Source organism: Sturnira hondurensis, unplaced genomic scaffold (genome assembly GCF_014824575.4).
Source record: "Sturnira hondurensis isolate 20B ecotype Veracruz unplaced genomic scaffold, ASM1482457v3 Scaffold0020787, whole genome shotgun sequence".
NCBI classification, from domain to species: domain Eukaryota; kingdom Metazoa; phylum Chordata; class Mammalia; order Chiroptera; family Phyllostomidae; genus Sturnira; species Sturnira hondurensis.
Window position 1 is genome coordinate 2,067,467 of NW_028093418.1, and position 18,618 is coordinate 2,086,084.

Consider the following 18,618-nt stretch of genomic DNA (forward strand, 5'->3'; position numbering starts at 1 on the left):
AATGTTCTAAATGGCTCAAATAGAAGACTAAGATTGTTGGACTGGAAAAAGCAAACTCCAAATCCATCTACCTCCCAGAAAACAACTTCTGCCCTGGCTCAGTGGATTGAGCCCTGACCTCCAAACCAAAGTGTCGGCAGTTCGATTCCTAGTCAGGGCACATGCCTGGGTTGCAGGCCAGGACCCCAGTGAGGGGCATGTGAGACGCAACCACACATTGATGTTTTGCTCCCTCTCTCCTTCCCCTCCCCTGCCTAAAAATAAATAAGCAAACAAACTAACAAATATATAAAATCTTTTTAAAAAAGAAAATAACTTTAAGTAGAAAGTCATAGATAGGTTAAAAGTTAAAGGATGAAAGAAATATGCCTTACTAACACAAATCAAAGAAAGCTGAATCGGACATAATGCTTTCTCCCTAGAAGAAGATCAACATGCTCGATCAAAGCAGCCAGGGGCGCATTAGAGAACAAAATCCGTACCTTTCTACTCCTTTATATAAAATTCTAGAAAATGCAAACTAACTACAGGGACTGAAAGCAAGTGAACGGTTGCCTGGGACGGGTATGGGGGAAGAGACGGGCAGAGTACAGGTAACAGGCACAAAGAAATGTGGGGGGAGCAGAGGAGGGCACGTTCACCGTCCGCATTGAACACGCAAGTGTAAAAATTCACCAAGTTATACATAACAAACACCTGCCGCGTATCATATGTCAGTACAGACAATAGACAATACACGGCGACAGAGTGAATGTACGGCAACGATGGTGTTTCGAGTGCCCGCGACGTCCCGCAGCATTGGAATGAGTCCGTGCTGGTTGGGGGGTGGGGGGGGCGGGTAGGGAGAGGCTGCCTCTGTGCTCCGTCCCGACGACAAAACTATTTTGGAGCAAAGACTTGGAGATTTGATCATGAAATCGTCCAGGTACAGCATAGAAGATGGGTTAATATTTTATATCCTTGTTGAGGAGGAGCCCTTTCCAACCTACTGAGCACGCTGGAAAATGCTGTAAGCAAGACAAATTGATAAATGTGGCTCTGATATTAGAAAGCCAACAGCACAAAATACAAACAGCTCCCCACTTAAAAGAACAATAACACCCAGGTGTGAGCATTGTGGAGCTGCTGGTGTTTTTACACACGGCTGTCGGGGAAATGCTGTATTACTGTTTTGGAGACTGATATTAAAGTGCAAAAGATGCATTTAACTTCAAATATTTACCCTATAGAAACTCACATAAACATGTAAAGATATTCTATTCAGAGTTGCTCAGATTAGCAGAAAATTAGGGAGAAAAGTTGAAATGTCCTTCAGAGGGCATTGGCTAAATTATGCTAACTCAATAAAATAGTATACGGCCATTAAATAGAATAAATAATACGTATGCACATATATGTCACTCCTACGGGCATTAGGGAGACAGATACAAAGTAGAATATTTAGCATAGTCCCATTTTTTTTAAAAAAAGAGAGAGACATGTGAAAAATAATGAGGACAATATGTATTAAGCTGTACCCTGTGGCATTAGGGGAGGCCTTGACATTCTAACTTAGACATTTCTATACTGTCTGAAATCTTTACAAGTATGTATTGTTCTTGTTAACAGAAAAAATAAGCCTAAAAATCCTATGTAATAACTTGCCTCCACCAGCTTCTCTTCAGTCTTTCTCCAACGTGGTGCCTCTAATAAATCCAAAATCCAATTTCACTGGCTGGAGCTATTTAAAAAGCTCCTTTTTTTCTCATAAATCTGTTAACTGCCTCAGTGCATCAGATTTCCCAGCTCTGCTGGAAAACCCTCGGCGGCTCCAGGTCAGCACATAAATTCGGCGTTTTGTTGCTCATCCACAAAAACATGCAAGAGAGCGTCAGAAGCAAAGGCTTTAGGTGTTTGCTGCTTAATGTAATTTAAACTAGTAACTTTTTGCTGGTATTTCCACTCTCTTAAAAAGCGGGTATTCTCAATTGTTTCTTCCAAAATGAACTTTTTGGGACCCTATGTTACTGAAGCAGTTTGAGAAAAAGGAACATTCAGTTGTGACACACGGAGAATCAGTGATCTCCGGTTTCACCCTAGGCCCTTCCACCCGTTCTCTGTATTTACTGAGAACGCTTTTATTTCGTTCCTTTTTTCAAAGGGCTCCAAACACGCAGGGTTCTGTAGCGAGACTAGGCAATGCCTGATACACACAGTAGGCATTTTATTCTTTAACCTAACGGTGGCCAGTCACCAGGCACCACCAGATACTGCAGAGTCAGAAAAGAAAGAAACTCAAGTGGTGTCACCAGCCATGGTCGAAATTCAGGGGCGCTACCACCAAATTCCCTCTTTATGTGACAGTGACGAACTCTGGCCCTTCCTACTGCTTCTCCTTCTACACCCCCACCAGGGGACTGAAGGCCGGGAAGCAGGGCCAAGTGGGACAGCCACGCCGGGCCTCCCTCACTAGCAAACCACTACGGGATACAAGGCCCAAAGGCAGAGGCGAGGTGCTGGGGAGAGCGGGGCTGCACACAGTGTGGCTTCCTCCCTCAGGAAGGACGCCCAGTGTGACTGAGGGTGTAGGACTTAGGAAATCACCCACTGCAGCCCCATCCAACAGAAATGTAGCACAGGCCACATGGCATGAGTGTTCTGAATGATGCAGTAAAAAAAAAGTTAAAAATAAGATGAAATTCATTCTAATAATATTGCATTTAGCCCAATATATCCAAAATAGGGTCATTGGAGCACACAATCCATATGAGAAAATTAAGCAGCTACGTGACGCTCTTCTTGTATAGATCGACGTTCGGTCTGGCCACCACAGTGAAGTGCAGGTCTGTGGGGAACCTCATCAACAGCCCGGGCAAGGGCTGGGTGTGGGGCGGGCGAGCACTCCCAAGCACTGGGTTTTACAGACCGCGGGACAAAGACGCCGCCTTTGCCTTCAGTCTCACCCTAACTCCACTTCTCCACCGCTGACCCAGTGGTTTGGCTCCCCTGCACCGCCCTCACTCCACCTTTCTGGGCCACGTCTCCCTCTTCGCTTGTCTGTAGCTCGTGTAGCTGTCTGTGCCCTACTTGTACCCCTTCTTCACCAGCCTAATTCCATAGTCGAGAATAAAAGCAAAGCAAAACACACGAACGCCTACACTCTTGGGAAGTACATTATCTACTCTGATGCCTTTTAATCAGACCGTCTCCTCAGAGAGAAGGAAGAAGGGATACTGTTGCCTCCAAGTGAAGCCCAGGACCTGGAGCAGAACCAGAGATGAGAACGACGATGCTCTGATACAGGATTCCGCCGGCCTGGGAGAAGCCCCTAAGCCGCCCACGCCCAGCACCTGCCCTGTCTGGTGACATGCAGCCTCGGCTGTGTTCCAGCATTTGTTCAGTGCGGACAACACGTGGTTTCTATCTTCATCAAGTCCATCTTCTTTCAAACCAGTTGGGCCGATTTTGCAGAAACTAGTTACGCTTGAGCCCAAGTTTACAGACATATTTATTTTACTCAGCCTCAGCCCATTTATATTCAGCTAACCTGGTATTAGTCATATTAATAACACAGTGCCAGTCACAGTGAAATCATTTGTTCAGTTATTATACGGGCACCTTCATTCAGTCCAGTATCTATAGATTGCACCGTAGCCCTAGGAAGTTACTTTCAAATGCAAAGTTACGACACAAATTACCAAGAACAGATCCATGCAATCAGATTTCCACCCACCCACGCACACCCAAGAAAACACCTCAAAGTGCATACTTAAATGGCTGTACGCTGGCCTACACAAAGTCACCTTTGTACCCAACAGGAACTGCCTACGCAGCTCCATTCTGCCATCTACACAAGCCCTGAACAGGTGCCCAGGACGGCTGGAGAGTCAAATCTATCTCCTTCATCCAGTAAGTACTCCTTGTACAACGCTGAAAGTATGTTCCCAAGTCAAGCACTTTGAAGTGTTCATCAAATCTTGTTTTCCAGTTTAGAAATTCACACCTACATGCACAGTGGAATGTTATTACAGGCATATTGGATACAAGCATGCAGATTCATAAACTTATAAAGAACTTGTCATTTCCGCATACCCGAAGAACCAATCCACACTAGAGGCGTTGCACCAAGAATGGAGCAAAGTAATTCTAGAAGCCTGGGTGGATTGGAAACTCTCCTTCAGTGTAACATGCTGCTGGTCTGTATGGCGTCGGCGTCTCAGGGATTAAACCCTTTGGGCCCCAAGGGCCCGCCAGGAGTCTCTCTTCTAACAGAGTTGACTTGAAAGACGGACTAAAGCTTCAACTGCTGTCTCCGAGAACTGTTAAGACAATATAATTGTCAAACTGGTGTGTTGCTAATCTCATTTTTATTGTTAACATTTGCCACTGAAATTGCTCTTTAATTGTTTGTTTTGGAACAGACACATAAAATATCATGACAGCAGTATTTGGGCACATATTGGAAAATCTTCCATGGATAAAGATTTGTTTTTCCCCAATGAAAAACAGTTTGCCTCTATGACGCGGCATTAAAGTGATTTACGGAAGCAGGCCAAAACATCAACCACTGAAATAAAATGAAGAGAGGTAACAGTTGTAGCAAAATGCAAAGGCAGATCCATCCAAACTCACACTTAGAACACGTTGAAATGCAACCCCTACTCTTTAGAGAGCAGCGAACGGGGAAGAGGGATGCTTTCCATCCTGCTCACGCCCAACGGCCCCCTCCTTCAGGAGCCAGCACTATCAGCCAGAGACCCTGAGGACTGCTAAGGGATCCGTTCGGCGTAACCCACTGCAGGCCGCCTGGGCCTCCACTTTCCGCCCGACACAGCTGCTGCTGTGGCCCACACGAATGGGGCGCTCTCACCCAGGTGCACCCTGCCCAGCAAGCAGCACCCAGCGACTGTGGCAGCCCGTTTGTGAGCCATCAGCTCCCAGCTCTCCCACTGCCCGAAGCGCCTGCCGAGAGCAGGGATGCTACGGCTGGCACACAGGACAAAAACTGTCCTGAATGTGGTGTTCGCACTCCTAAGCCCTGGGCTGGGACCTCGGAGACTGGCTCTGTCTTTCATGCCTCCTTCCCCACAGCCCTTTGGGCTGATCTCAAAAACCTCACTGATGGAGACCTGCAGGAAATGCCCAGAAACCAGCTTTCAGCCTGTTTCACCTCTCCATATAAATAGCCCCATGCTTCCAAGCCTGGTTCTCTTTCCGTCCCAGCCCTGTGGCCCAGCGGCCTGCCTCCTCACTGCCTACAGCCCAGGCAGCACAAGGCTCCACAAGGCTTTCTTTTTTTTTTTTAAGTAGAGGATACTGTCTGGTTTTAGGGAGCATAAATTACTTGCCAACCCAAACAAATATGAAACAACCACAACATAAAGCCCTGCAGGATCTGGTCCCCAACGGCCTCCCCCCCCACGTCTCCACGGTCTCTGGCCCAGGCACACACAGCTCAGAACTCTCTGCGCCCCAAGCTGGATGCCCCCATCCTGACAACTCCCTCGAGACCACGTGGACAGGTTACTTCTGTGAGACTCCTCCCCCCACACTGAGCAGCCTGTCATCACCCACTCCCCTGCAATCCGAGTGTCTTCCACCCCCCTCCATGAAGCTCCCACGCTGCTCCTGACCAATTACGTGCACTGTAAGCCCAAGGGGCAGATAGGAGGTGCCCAGACTGGAGGGCACATTGTATCCCCTGAGCTGGCAGTTACAATCAGAAAGTACATTTATCTTAAAAAAAAAAAAAAGATAAAACCACTCTCCATTGGTTACGAGTTTAACCAGTGCAATCCATACTTGGAGCTCTTGGTTCTAGCACATAACCCCAGAAATCTTTATTCTGGAGATTCGCACGAGGCTATTTTGTGCAAACAGGACATCAGATTCAGAATTCTGCTCTCTTTGATTTCCCTCGCCTCCAGGCCTCCAGGCCTGCAGGTTCTGGCTGCAGGGCCAGCCCATCAGGAGAGAAAGGCTTGCTTTCTCAGTGGCAACCACGCAGGAGGGGACGCACTGCCAGTAAGAGCGCGGTGTGTGAGGAACTCAAGAAAAGAAGAAAGAAGTCACAAAGCCTGTCATCCGGCTTTAAGTACTTCAGAAAGAAGCTGGAAAGCAGTGATGGGCTAAGAGTAAGGGAAAAAGCAACCAGGAGGTCGCAGTGGACCACCAGCAGACCAGGCGAATGCTGTTCTTTGTCTTTAATGGGTGTCTAGAAGGCACACGCAGTAGATGAGCATGCCGGGCCGCAGCCGTCTTCTCATTGTGTCTCCTGATCAATCACTGCTAAAAGCTGCTACCTATATTCTAGACCTCACAAAGGCCCTTGAACTTAGGAACAATGTAACTAAAGAATATATTGTGTTTCCTTGAAACTAGGAACCTAACTGTTCTAAGATGCTCTTATTTGCACAAGCACTAAGAAAAATGCTATCAATTAAACTGTGGCAAGCTTTCTTATTACCTAGAATTTCCATTCTCTTTTTATTGAAAGATCTGTTTTAGCCTAATTCAGACATATAGGCTTCTAACATATCACTGTCAGGAACTTCTAAAAAGAAAAGTAAAAGCAAAAGAAATTGGTTGTTAAGGGAATGGCAACCAGGACACCTGGCTGAAAGCAATTGTAAAAACTGATTCGGAAAATACATCCCAGTGTCAGAAATATAAAAATCTGAAAAACTGTGTATCCTGGAACATAAGATAGTATATAAAAATACTATCTCATGCATAGACCACTGACAAAATTTAGAAGAGACAAGGTAAAACGTTCACGGGATAAGTGCTACAGAGATATTTCATTGATCAGAAAATGTATTTATATGGAGGGGAAAGCTGAGCTTCTTCAACTCAAGGAAGACAAAGGTAGAACAGGGATTTAATCCTGTTCTTTAAGGACATCCACGTCCTGTCCCAAAAAGCAGTCATTTCCAACTGTTCTTTTCCCTTTGCTTTTCTAGCAGCAGGACCTCCTTTAAAATGCTGTCCTACCAGAAACCCGAGTGCAGAACTGTTCCCACTATAGGAAGGGTGCCACCCCACACCCGCCTGCAGGGTCACAGGGCTCAATGGGTTGGGTGTCGTCCCACAAAGCGAGAGGTCCCTGGTTCAATTCCTGGTCAGGCCACAGGCCCGGGCTGCAGCTTGGTGTCCCTGGGCAAGGTGTGTGCCAGAGGCAAGCCATCGACGTTTCTCTCTCACATCGATTGTTTCTCTCCCTTTCTTTCCCCCTCCCTTCCCATGTCTCTAAACATATAAGTAAATATTAATTGGCCAAAAAGTCTATATGGTTTTTTCCATAAAATAAAGGACACATTTTTAATTCCCACCAACAACATCACTGATTTGGGTAGTTTGAGTGTGTTGGCTCTCTCCTGTGTGATAGAACGTTGATTGTTCTCAACGTCTCGACTTGATTGCTATCAACTGCAACTACTCTGCCTGACCGTGGAGCATCGTCCAGTGAGAAATCTCCAGCACAAAACTTCACAAACCGCTTCTGACGAGTCTGAACGGTCACAGCACCTTCTCCATACACTGCACAAGTCCTTTACAGATTTCGGTTGCATTTACCTTTCTTGAAATAATAAAGCATAATATGCCAAAAATGCTATGTGTATTTTCTTCCATCCTCACTATTAAAATGGCTACACAAAAACATCACCAATTTTGATAGGTTTTTTTAAATGTGTGCTGATACGACAGCTGTCACGTGCAATCTACCAAAATTGTTCCAAATGACATTAAGGACAACTAAGGGCTACTAGAGCCATCGTACAGAAAAAAACCAAATGAACTTTTTGGCCAAGCCAATCAAACTTTAAAAAAGAAACCCTGACCTGGAAGGATGCCACTGTCTACCCACTCCCTACAACAGCCACAGCACAATGACGGAGTTTAAATCACGGCACTAATCAGGTGAACGTTTGCCGAGTCTGTAGAACATGAACCCTTCCTAGGTTATACAAAGATTCATCAAGCACGGAGGGGTTTTGAAACCTACACAAAGAAACTTCTATGTGCAGACCTGAGACCTTGCGAGGGTCGCCAAAAGATAAGTTTTTTCTCAGTCACCAAAGAAGCTGTCTTGCTCTTACCAGGTTGGAGGCCCTCCTGCCGCAGAGAGAGACGGTCCCACCCACCCGTAAGGCCCACCGTGAGCACTATGGTCTCTCTTCAAAGGTAAGTCAGACGCAGCTGAGTCAGGCCCACCCCCTACCCGTGCTGACCACGTGGCCAAAGCCAGCCGCTTACTCTACCCATTGTTCTCTTAAAGAATCCAACTCCACTACAAATTAGCAAGTAATGTATGTCCAACTGACGGTGGGGAGGCACACAGACCACTTGGAAAAGCTTTAAAATCCTCATGACAAAGACCTTCATCTGCATGTTTCTTCACCCTGTCCTCCTCCTAACACCGCCTCTAAAATCTTTCACCATTTGTTTTGTTTTGAAGTTTGCATTGTTTTCAATCACAGTTCACATTCAGTATTGTTTCACGTGAGTTTCAGGTGTGCAGCATACTGGTGCGAGCCTTCCACTATTTGAGACCATCTCAATCCAGGCTCGAACCCACTCCCACTTCTCCCCACCCCAGTTCAAACGGTTCAGCAACTTCAAGCAGCCTGTCCGGACGGGCAAGGGTGATCAGGGGGCTAAGAAAACTGATGCTCTCGCCACAGAGCCCTATCAGTACACAAGCAACGTGGACAATAATGCCTTAGGATGAGTCAAGAAGCTGGTTTTCCATGTGAAGGGTTCTCAGACCACCCCAGTTATCACTGCATCGATGACCAAGGTAGGTTAGGCCGACCTGTCCCCTGTGGTGCCCCATGTGCTGTCAGGCAGCGAAGGAGGGAGTCTTCGGTCAAGGGGCTACCCCTCCAGATACAAAGGACAGTTCTCTGGTTAAGGGGGCTCCCCTGCCAAACGCACCAACTCAGTGTTCAGCCTGATCTTCCAATCTGTACTTCTTGGAAGTGGGATTTCTCAGAAGTTGAGAAAAGTCACACACACAAAAAACATAGATAACAGGGTTTTTTTAAATCAGATGGTTCCCAGTTGAGTCACATTCTATGACTGATGGTCAGCTTAGCAGGGGCACCAAGCCATTCCCCCCTCCGAAGAAGACAACTCTCTGCCCGTAAAACTGGCGATCCGGCCCAGTGACCACGAAGTCCAAGGGCTTCGCTGGGAACATCAGCAAGTTCATTACTCCTCCCTCCCTCCCTCCACAAACCAACATGGGAAGAAGTGGTCTCCCTGTATTACATAACATAGGGTTTAAGTCAATCGAAGTAAAACACAAAGGACCTGTGTAAAGCAGGCAGGTCATTAAGCAGCGTCCCTGTAGGAGTTTGGAGCTGGACAGAGCTCAGACAAGGAAACGGAGGCCCAGGAAGGTCAAGGAAGGTCAAGGAGGGTCAAGTAAGGTCACGAAGGGCACATAAAAGTCTTCTGGGTGCAGTTAGGGTTGGAACCCAACCCTGCAACATGGTCAAAACCTTAAAAAAAATTTTTTTTAAATTTCAGATGCTTATTTCCTTACCAAAATGACTTCAAAAATGACCGGGATCAGTTTGCTTTCTTCCACAAGTCTGTTAAGAGATAAAAAGATGACCACACATTAGGTAGCTCGTACTGGAACCGCTGCCCCACTGGGAAGCACTGCAGGCCCCACCTCTCGACGGCCTAAATTCTGTGACTGAGAAGTCATGTGATTAAATACATACTCATGTCTAGCACACTGAACGGTTAAGCACTATCAAGCACGAGAAATATGAAGCCTCTTTGCAAATGTCTATTAGCTTAGCCTCACTCATCTGCAGCAAGCAAAACTCAGAATGATATTTATGAATGTAAATTTTATTAAAATTGACAATTATGACGAAGACTATCAAAACAGGCAGCTCCAGCTGAAATCTCAGACCCCACCGTCACCACACAGGTGACTGATGGGCACGCCACACGGTGATCTTCCACACACGCCTCACCAGACACCTGAGTCAACGTGCAGTGATTTTCACATCGTCTTTAACTTTAAAAAAACCTGGACACCAATCACCCAACAGGCTCCAGGCACTTCCCTCATTAAACCGAGCTAAAAATTATCATCTAGTAGAAGAATTTTCCACGCCATTGAAGAGAAAATAGCCTTGATTCAAACGTGACAGTTTTTTTAAACCAATACTTCATCTCTCCATAGGCCTTTAATCCAAGGGTCAGTAGACTTTTTCTGTAAAAGGTCAGATATAAATAGTTTAAGCTTTGCAGGCCTCGAGGTCTCTATAGCAACTACTGAACCCCGCCACTGCCACGTAAAAGCAGCTTTGAATAACACAGACATAGGTGCGGCTGTGTGCCTTTGAAATTTTATTTACAAAAACGGGCAGCAGGCCACATTAGGCCCGCGAGCTGTAATTTGCTGGTCCTGCTTCAGTTTTTTAAAAAATCAGATTCCTTCATTTTACTGGAATTTACGTGGTTGGACCAACTGTGGCACTTAGGCGTGTCATGCTCCCTGGAGGTACGTGCAGTTTGTCTGTTTCATAGGATGCGCCAGGTGGACGGAAAGAGGATTTATCACCTCGCCTCTCTCGAACTTGTTTGTCTATGATAATACACTGATTTATCTTAAAATCTTAAAAAGGTTTATAAGGCCTATGAGACCAGCCCCCAAAAGACCGCAATGCTTACCAATGTGCGTCACGGGAACGTGAGAGGCAGAGATCCCCCACAGACTGAAGCCCTTGGAAAGCCCTATCGCGGCAGCAAGCAAACCCAGTGTGATCATCTCTGTAGTTTCGACGTCTACCAGAGGGAACAGGTTTTGACTCCAAATACTAAACGCATTTACACTCCCTTTCCTGAGCAATGGCGGACTCAGATCTGCACATGGAGCTTCCTGTACGATGGCTGGGCAGGAGGGGGAAAGCAAAGACTCGAGTCCGAGCTCGAGTTCAGCCCAGCACGTGCCCGGTGCTCCTCGGCTTCCTGGGTGTAACCACCTCTCTTCCTACACTGGTCTCTGTGAATGTTTACGACACAGGGTCCGGCAGAAGGAACACCACTGAGCGTGGTTGGAAGGGGACGTGAACGTCTCGCACGAGATGGACAGCAACGCGAACATTTCACCTACAATGGCACACAGTGGGCTTGAGTGTGACATTGTTATGTTACAGAATGACACGCTTATGATTTTATAATAGAAGATTTGGTATAGACTGCCAGCTCATTAAAAAGGGGCATTATTTGTGCCAGAGCCTGCATATACTCATCAGGCCTGTGCAGAAACAGCCAAGCTCACACATGGGGCGCGGCCCTAGCAAGCACAGCCAAGAGTCACAGGGTCACAGACACCACTCCTCCGCCAGTGGCACCTAGAGGTTCCTGGTGCCTCCACCACGGTCACCCCAACATCACACCCAAGCGCCCACCCCAACACCAGCCTTCTCATGGCAAGATTCTCTTTACAAGACATTCTCTTAGGAACAGGGGACTCCGTAACTTCGCACCTGCGTTCATTCTGGAATGTCCCAACTCATGCTTCTCCCTGAACTCATGCCTCTGCAGGACGGGCAGGCCACCCTGAACGACCCCTGAAGTCTCTTCTCACCACATCCTAACACTCGGTCTTCCGAAAACAATCGACCACAATACTTTTGCTCTTCAACTGGATGACCATCGTTTAGAGCCACGTCCGGTAAATATAAAGGGAACCCAAGCTAAATAAAATTACTTTTAATTAAAAAAATTCTGATGCCATGTCCTGTGACGTGTGGGCTAACCCTGAATGTAATTCCAAAAGAACTCCCAAGCCGGTCCTGAGCAAGAGTGGCCACAGGCATCCCGAGTGTGCAAGCCAGCATCGGTCCAGACGAGGAGAAGCGAGGGATGGGGGTTACTGCGTGCGGACTCGCATTCGCTCAGTGAGAAATAACGAAAGAGAGAACACTCAAGGGCGTCGCCCACGGAACTGTTCGGTGACGGTTTTGTTTCAGTCATAAGGTACACACATAGCGTGGGGCGCAAGTGAGTTTACAGTTGTTGGTGTGGAAAATAATACAATAATTAAGAAATAACAACACGCGGACAAACTGTGTTTTGTGTTCGCACGACCGTAAACCTCCTCATGCCCCACCCCGTCTGTGTACTGTATGGGTGGCGACATAAAAAACATTTCTTTTTTACAGTGAGTTCTAGACAAGACATCTGAAATCCACAGACCATAGACTCCTATGGAAACAATATTCGTTTGTCTTCGCCATGTTCACAACGTTTGATTTTAAAAACTCGGGCTCCTTACTTGCAGCACCTCCTCTCCTGCCAGCAGAGGCCCCACCAGGGGCTCGGGTCTCTGATGCCCGGAGTGGGCCCTGCACTGGGCCCAGAGCTCCCTTCCACCGCCTGACGGCCGGTCCGGAGGGAGGCCCTGGCGCTCAGGCCTCTGCAGACCCGAGGACCAGGCTCACCTCGGGAGGAAGCTGAGGGAACAGTTTCGAAAGGGATTGATTCTTCAGGCAGTGGGTCTCCAATCATCGGAGCAGACCTCGGACAACCATGGCACAGATGGCTACCTTGTTTCAGGGCTCTGCTGTGGTCAGCCCCCAGGAACCTGAATCACCAGGATCGTGTTACTGTATACAAGCCCATCATTTCCTGAATTTCAAAAGCAAAATGTCTGTGGTTCGTGGGCAGCCTGGAGGACGGGAAGCAAAGGGGTTTATCTGAATTTTGTTTCACCCCAAAACACACAAAATAGCGATCTTTTTGAAAGTATTCCTAATCGTCAAAGGACCGTGAAGATACTAACTACAGTACTTCCCTTAGTTGGCCATCTGCTCACACTGCTTGTGATTCCAGGTGAGTAAACTGAAATCCAGGGCTCATCTCGAACTACTAGACTAGACTAGACTCCTGGGACTACTAGACTGCGGGTGTTGGTTTGGTTTGGTTTGGTTTGCAGGGGCAAAGAGGTGTTATTTTTTCCCTTAACAGTAAACTTTGGGGATAAATTGCGTGTGCTTAAAGGATTCTCCCCACAGGTTTTGTTTTGGAAGGTTCACTGGGATTTTGCGTGTTGGTGGTTCACGTCATTAACACAAGGAGGTGCTGTTTCAGTGAGGAAATTTCAAATGATATTATGAAAATCCTGAGGATACATTATTTGGCGTTCTGACTCCCTCCTGTGCCTACAGTAAATGTCACCCTGGTGCTGGGAAACGTTTTTAAAAATTTTATTTGATGCTTGATAATAAAGGCTCCCTATAAAGCAAGTCTGGCAATAGTTCGACATGAATGACTAGATGCGACTCAGGTGGGAAGGTGGGGACAGGGAGATGCTGCTGCTTCTGCTCCAAGAGCTACAGAAGTGCCTTGGGCTGGATTTCAAACCATTACTAACATTTTCAAAACTTTCCTTCACAACCTCAGAGTCTTTGAGGACGAACCCAGAACAAGAGCTAAAGGGACTAAAGTGCCCCTCCCCTCCCCCCACCACATTTCCTCTATTCAGAAGAAAGTGGGGGGGGGCAGGTGCAGGGAAAGGACAGCAAAGGATCCCGCAGCTCTGGTGTGGCCAAGACAAAGAAGGCGGTCCCCAAAGCCCAGACAGGGCCCAGGTCCGTGGGGGAGCTGAACTGCCTTGGGTTTGCTTGCCTGTGTGCCCTGAAGCAAGCGAGCAGCAGAGTCTAGACCCCGTCTGCACGGCTAACCAAATCAACCGAGGAGACACCGTCCTCCCCAAAGGACCCGTCCACCCATCGTGTCTGCTTCTCGGCCACCCACCTCGTCATGCGGACCCTCCCTAGGACAGGCAGACTTTCGATCCAGGAAACTTTCTTAGAAGTCCATTTATGATTAACACTGCTGAGCCCTCGCCAGGAACTGATCTTATACATTCAAAGTCCACGCCCTCCAACTCAGACTTGAGTGACTTAACGGATAAACAAATATAAAACAAAATTAACTTCCTTCAGAGAAATATGCACAGTGCGTAAGGGAATCAACACAGAGAAAACCTAACCAGCTCCGACGGCTACCAAGAAGTGTTCGGGAGCCTCAAAAGACCGTGGGGATGACGGTCTGTGAGGAGGCAGGTGCACCAATATGGTGAGGGGGGCACGTGTTCTAAGTAGTGGGGGGTCAGTGGGAAAGATGAAGAAGCCGAATGATGCCACCTAGAATGTCATGCTAGGAAGTTGGCTGTTTACCCAAAGGTTACAGGGAGCATCTGAAGACGCAGCTGGGCTTGCGCTTCAGACTCCAGTCTCGCTGTAACAGGGAAACAAACTGGGGGGAGAGGGGGTCCGGAGCACGGCTCCGCCAAGGGTGGGTCACGGTCCGGAGCCAGCCTGCAAACTGTTGGGGGTCTGTGACAAGACAACTGCAGAAATCTGAAAGACCAAGTTTCTGTCCTTTGCCTCTAATGATAAAAAAATTTGTGGCAGCACGAAAACATGACCCTACCAAAATATGGTGAAAAAACAGAACCTAGGCATAGTCTCGAAGCGTCCCGCCACAGACATTTCCTGTGGAGAAACTGGGAACCAAGTCTCCACCTAGCCAAGAACATGGTTCTCAGCCCAGGAACAGGACGCAGCGACATCACGCGCAGCCCAACTGGACGCACTGAGGAGGGCGCAGCACCACCTTTGGGGTGCTCACGCCAAAACCGCATAACCTCCATCTAAGCGTGAGAAAACATCAGAGAACCCCAACTTCAGGGCCTCTTACAAAAGAACCACCCGGTACACTTAGAGTGTGTTACAGTCACAAAGGACAAAGAGAGTGAGGAACTGTCCCAAGATTGTCTGGCACTGGGACTGGGACGACTCAAGGAAGGCTCGGTGAAGCCCGGGGACTGGTCACCTGCTGCTGTCCTCTCCTCGTGGCTTGGCCTCACCACATGGCCACAGGGTGCCCAGGGAGAATGCCTAGAGAACAAGGTGGGGGCTGCAGGGCCTCTCCTGACCAAGGCTTGGGACAGAAAAGATCACGCCCACTGCATTCTAAATGGTGACAAGCCCGTCGTCAAGGCCATCCAGACTCAGGTGGAGGAGATCAAGAGTCACCTCCCGATGGGGGAGCGGAAGGAAAGTGGCCGGGAGGGAGATGTGTACGGCCATCCTGGTGAGCAGACTCACTCGGTGCTGGTCTGGGACAACTGAAATTTTAATAGCTGTGTCTCCCTGATAGGTCGAGTGACAGCAGTCAAGAGCCACAGAGACCAGTTCCTAGGCCACGACAGCCCTCCTGGGAGTCACAACTGGCACCTCATCTTCATTTTCTGTTGCTGACCAGCAAATGCCCACAAAGTCAGTGGCTTAAAGCAGCAACACCCCTTTATCCATTCTGCGTCCTGAGGGCAGAAGTCTGGCTCAGCCAGGCTGGGCCCTGGGCTGAGAGGGTCAGCGGTGGGAGTGAAGCTGTGGGTGGGCTAAGTTCTCACCTGGAGGCTGCAGGCGAAAGGAAAACATTTTCAACTTTGTCCCTGATGTTGACAGAATGCAGTTTCCTGCAGCGGTGGGAGCGATGCCCCCAGTTCCATGCTGGCTGTCAGCTGGGGGTCCCTCTCAGATCTTGGAGGCCTTGTCTCGTGGGCCCCTCCCTCTCCAAAGCCAGCAAAGGCAGACCCCCAGAAAATCCTTCTCTAGCTTCGAGCCTCTTTGCCTGCCCTGTCTCCAACCTCCAGATGGATGTGAATGGCTCGCAGGATTTCTCGGGCCCGTCTCTGATCTCATATTTCAAGGTCAGCTGGTTTGAGACCTCGACTACATCTCCAACGACCCTTCACAGAAATGCGAAATCGCGGTTCACCCGAACGCCTGGGGGAAGGTGTGCACATACCAGGGGCTGGAAATCTTTCAGGCCGCCTTGGAATTGTGTTCTCCACAAGCCTGAACTTGCCCTCCATTCCAATTCCATATCCTCCATGCCTCCTTTTTAAAAAATAATTCATATTTGCTTACATAAGCTGCTTCTGGCTAACTCGGGTAGAAATCCAAATAGAGATGCTGGACTCTAAAAACACAAAAATTCCAACAAGACTGGAGGGAGATTTAGAGTTTGCATTTGTTCATAAATGATCACTGGGCTAAAAACAAAGCTTTTTCTTTTCTTACGACTTCCGTGATTTGCCAGCCCAGGAGACCAGCAGTCACTTTGAAATAAAAAATCTCTGACATCATCTCTTTCAAATTATCAGCCTCAGAAAGGAATGGTTTCGTAATGTTTACTATAGTGCAATGTCTACCGTGAAAGCAGTAATATTTGTAACGTTTCTCTTTGAAATGTTTGCCCTTGCCTACAGTGTTTGCGAATTCTCTGGCACAGAATCGCAGAAGTTTTCTTAGTAAAAGTACACAGATAAAAAATTATTTTTTCACGCAAAAAGGAGAAGGGCAGCATTGGGATTTTAGCAGCTTTAGCACAGAGAATTTTTAGACGTGGTCATTTTGCAACGATCCACAGAACCCTCCCTATGCCCTGGCATTAGACTTCTTCCCTGAAGTTTACACCCCAGGGGGCAAAAATCACAGGCGATATAAAAATAACCAAATCCACCCTGGCTGGTGTGGCACAGTGCATTGAGAGCCAACCTGCAACCCAAAAGGTCGCTGGTTCGATTCCCAGTCTGGGCACATGCCTGGGTTGCAGGCCAGGTCCCTGGTGTGGGGTGCACGAGAGGCAACCACACATGGATGTTTCTCTCCCTCTTTCTCACTCCCTTCCCCTCTGTCTAAAAAAATAACTAAACCCAAGTTATAAAGCTGACTGCTTCATCTGCTGAGGTCTCAGAATTAAGTGAGAAAATGAGGCTATTCTGAATGTACCTCCAATATACAAAAATCTCCCATTGCCTAATATAGCATGCAAAAGATACAAGTTTCAGTAAGAGAAGCCATGGTTAAGTGAAAAGCAAGTGTTTTCCAATAGAAAGAAGATTTTAGATGGCAATGAAAGAAACTGCATTTACATTACCAACTTTGCAAAATGCGTTCCTACCTATCAGCTCCACAGACGCCCCGCCCGGGGGTGTGATAACGCACATGCTGGATGGAACAAGGCCATGGAGCGTCTCCGTCACAGAAGTAAAGAGGTGAGGCAGGAGAGCCGGACTCGAGGATCTGCCACAGTGTGTGCAGCTCCCGTGTAAGACATCTCCGTCCCCTCCTCCCTCCCGAGGCCACCAGGGGCCTGCAAGTCCCGAGCCGCCCAGGGCGGTGTGCGAGCTGCTCCTGTACAGGCACCAACGCTCTTGTTACCCAGCCAAGGGTTTGGGCTCCTCGCTGCCACATGGACCCACCGCCTCCTGTCCTGCCTGGGTCCGGAACCCTCGCCCCTGCCACTCCGAGTCCTGTGGCACTGTGGCTCACCAGTCTCTAACAATTCTTTGAATCCTGGCACTGTCCCCAAGACATGATTCTGTACTGGTCACACAGCTCCACACGCTGAAACTAGAGAAAAGAAACACGTTGATCCTTGTGCCAGAACAGGAAGAGAACTAAGCAGAAAGAAACGGCCTCAGTGAAGTGCTGGATTGGCAGGAGCACCGACCAGAGGCCAGTCCCTAAGAGGACACACGCCCGACGCTTCTCTCCTGCAGGGATGAGCCCAGCGCTGAAAACAGTGATTGTCTCAGAGATACTCCTCAAATTCTCCTCCACTCAATGAACCTGCCTATTTCCTACGGTCCCTTTTTGTCCTGTTACTCAATGAAATGCGAGATATTTTTGCTGTGGCATCTACTTGACACCAGGCTAAGATCCTCTCTTTCCTCTCTCATCCATTTAATGAACGCTGACCATTGACCAAGAGCCTTCCTTATTAGGTGCCGCGCACGGGGCTGCGTTAAGAACTGCACCAGGCGGTGAGAGCACTGGCACCGGATGTCTGCAGATGGCACGGAAGGAAAACCGGAGATGGCCTCCTCTCTCCGAGGGGCCGAACAAAGGCTGCAGCGGGCGACCAGGGATAACACAATAGTAAACACGGACCACGCATGACTTGGCGCTGTGCATGAGCTAACTCACTGGGCCTAACAAAAAGAGACAAAGAAAAAACCCTCACGAGTTAGATACCATTAACCTTATTCCACAGAGAAGAAAACGAACATTGAGTCTTACCCAAAGTAATACAGCTCAGCAACTTCGGAGTCTGTGACCCGAATGGCTCTAAGCTGCTGTAAGACAGTGCACGGAGAGGAAAGGTTAGTGTAGACGGGAACACGAGTTACGTCTGGAAAGAAGAGTGAGGGTGGAGAGCAGGACCCTGAGGCAAGCCCCCATTAAAGAGCTAGCAGGAAGAAGACCAACTGGGGGTCTCAGTGTCCACGGGGTGCAGGAAGCCAGAGCACTGATGGAGGTGAAAGGAAAGAGAGTAAAAATGAACGGTTTAACCCCCTGCTCACCCTCCTCAATGTTCAGGTCTGAGGTTCAGTCCCAACCCCTATAAACTGTGCTTTCTTTATACTGAGTGACGTTAGTGTCCTCCAGCTCACTCCAGGACCCGTCTCGAAGACCCGCCCATGACACCACGGTACTCACAGGCAAGAATAGAGTGAGCCTCAGAGCTGCCTTGCCAACCACGAAAACTGCAGCTGGACTACAGACTGCCACCAACGTTGGTCCAATGAAG

The 18,618-nt window shown here is 48.2% G+C and overlaps 1 protein-coding gene across 5 annotated transcripts in view; it reads right to left on the reverse strand.

Annotated features, from left to right (window-relative positions):
* Positions 1–18,618, reverse strand: part of ULK4 (unc-51 like kinase 4) — a 307,020-nt gene that overhangs the window by 166,788 nt on the left and 121,614 nt on the right. For all 5 annotated transcript variants that reach the window (XM_037030547.1, XM_037030549.1, XM_037030551.1 and 2 more), the window contains exon 31: positions 9,530–9,578. In XM_037030547.1, coding sequence (XP_036886442.1) covers positions 9,530–9,578 — 49 coding nt within the window. The remainder of the gene's footprint in view (positions 1–9,529; positions 9,579–18,618) is intronic.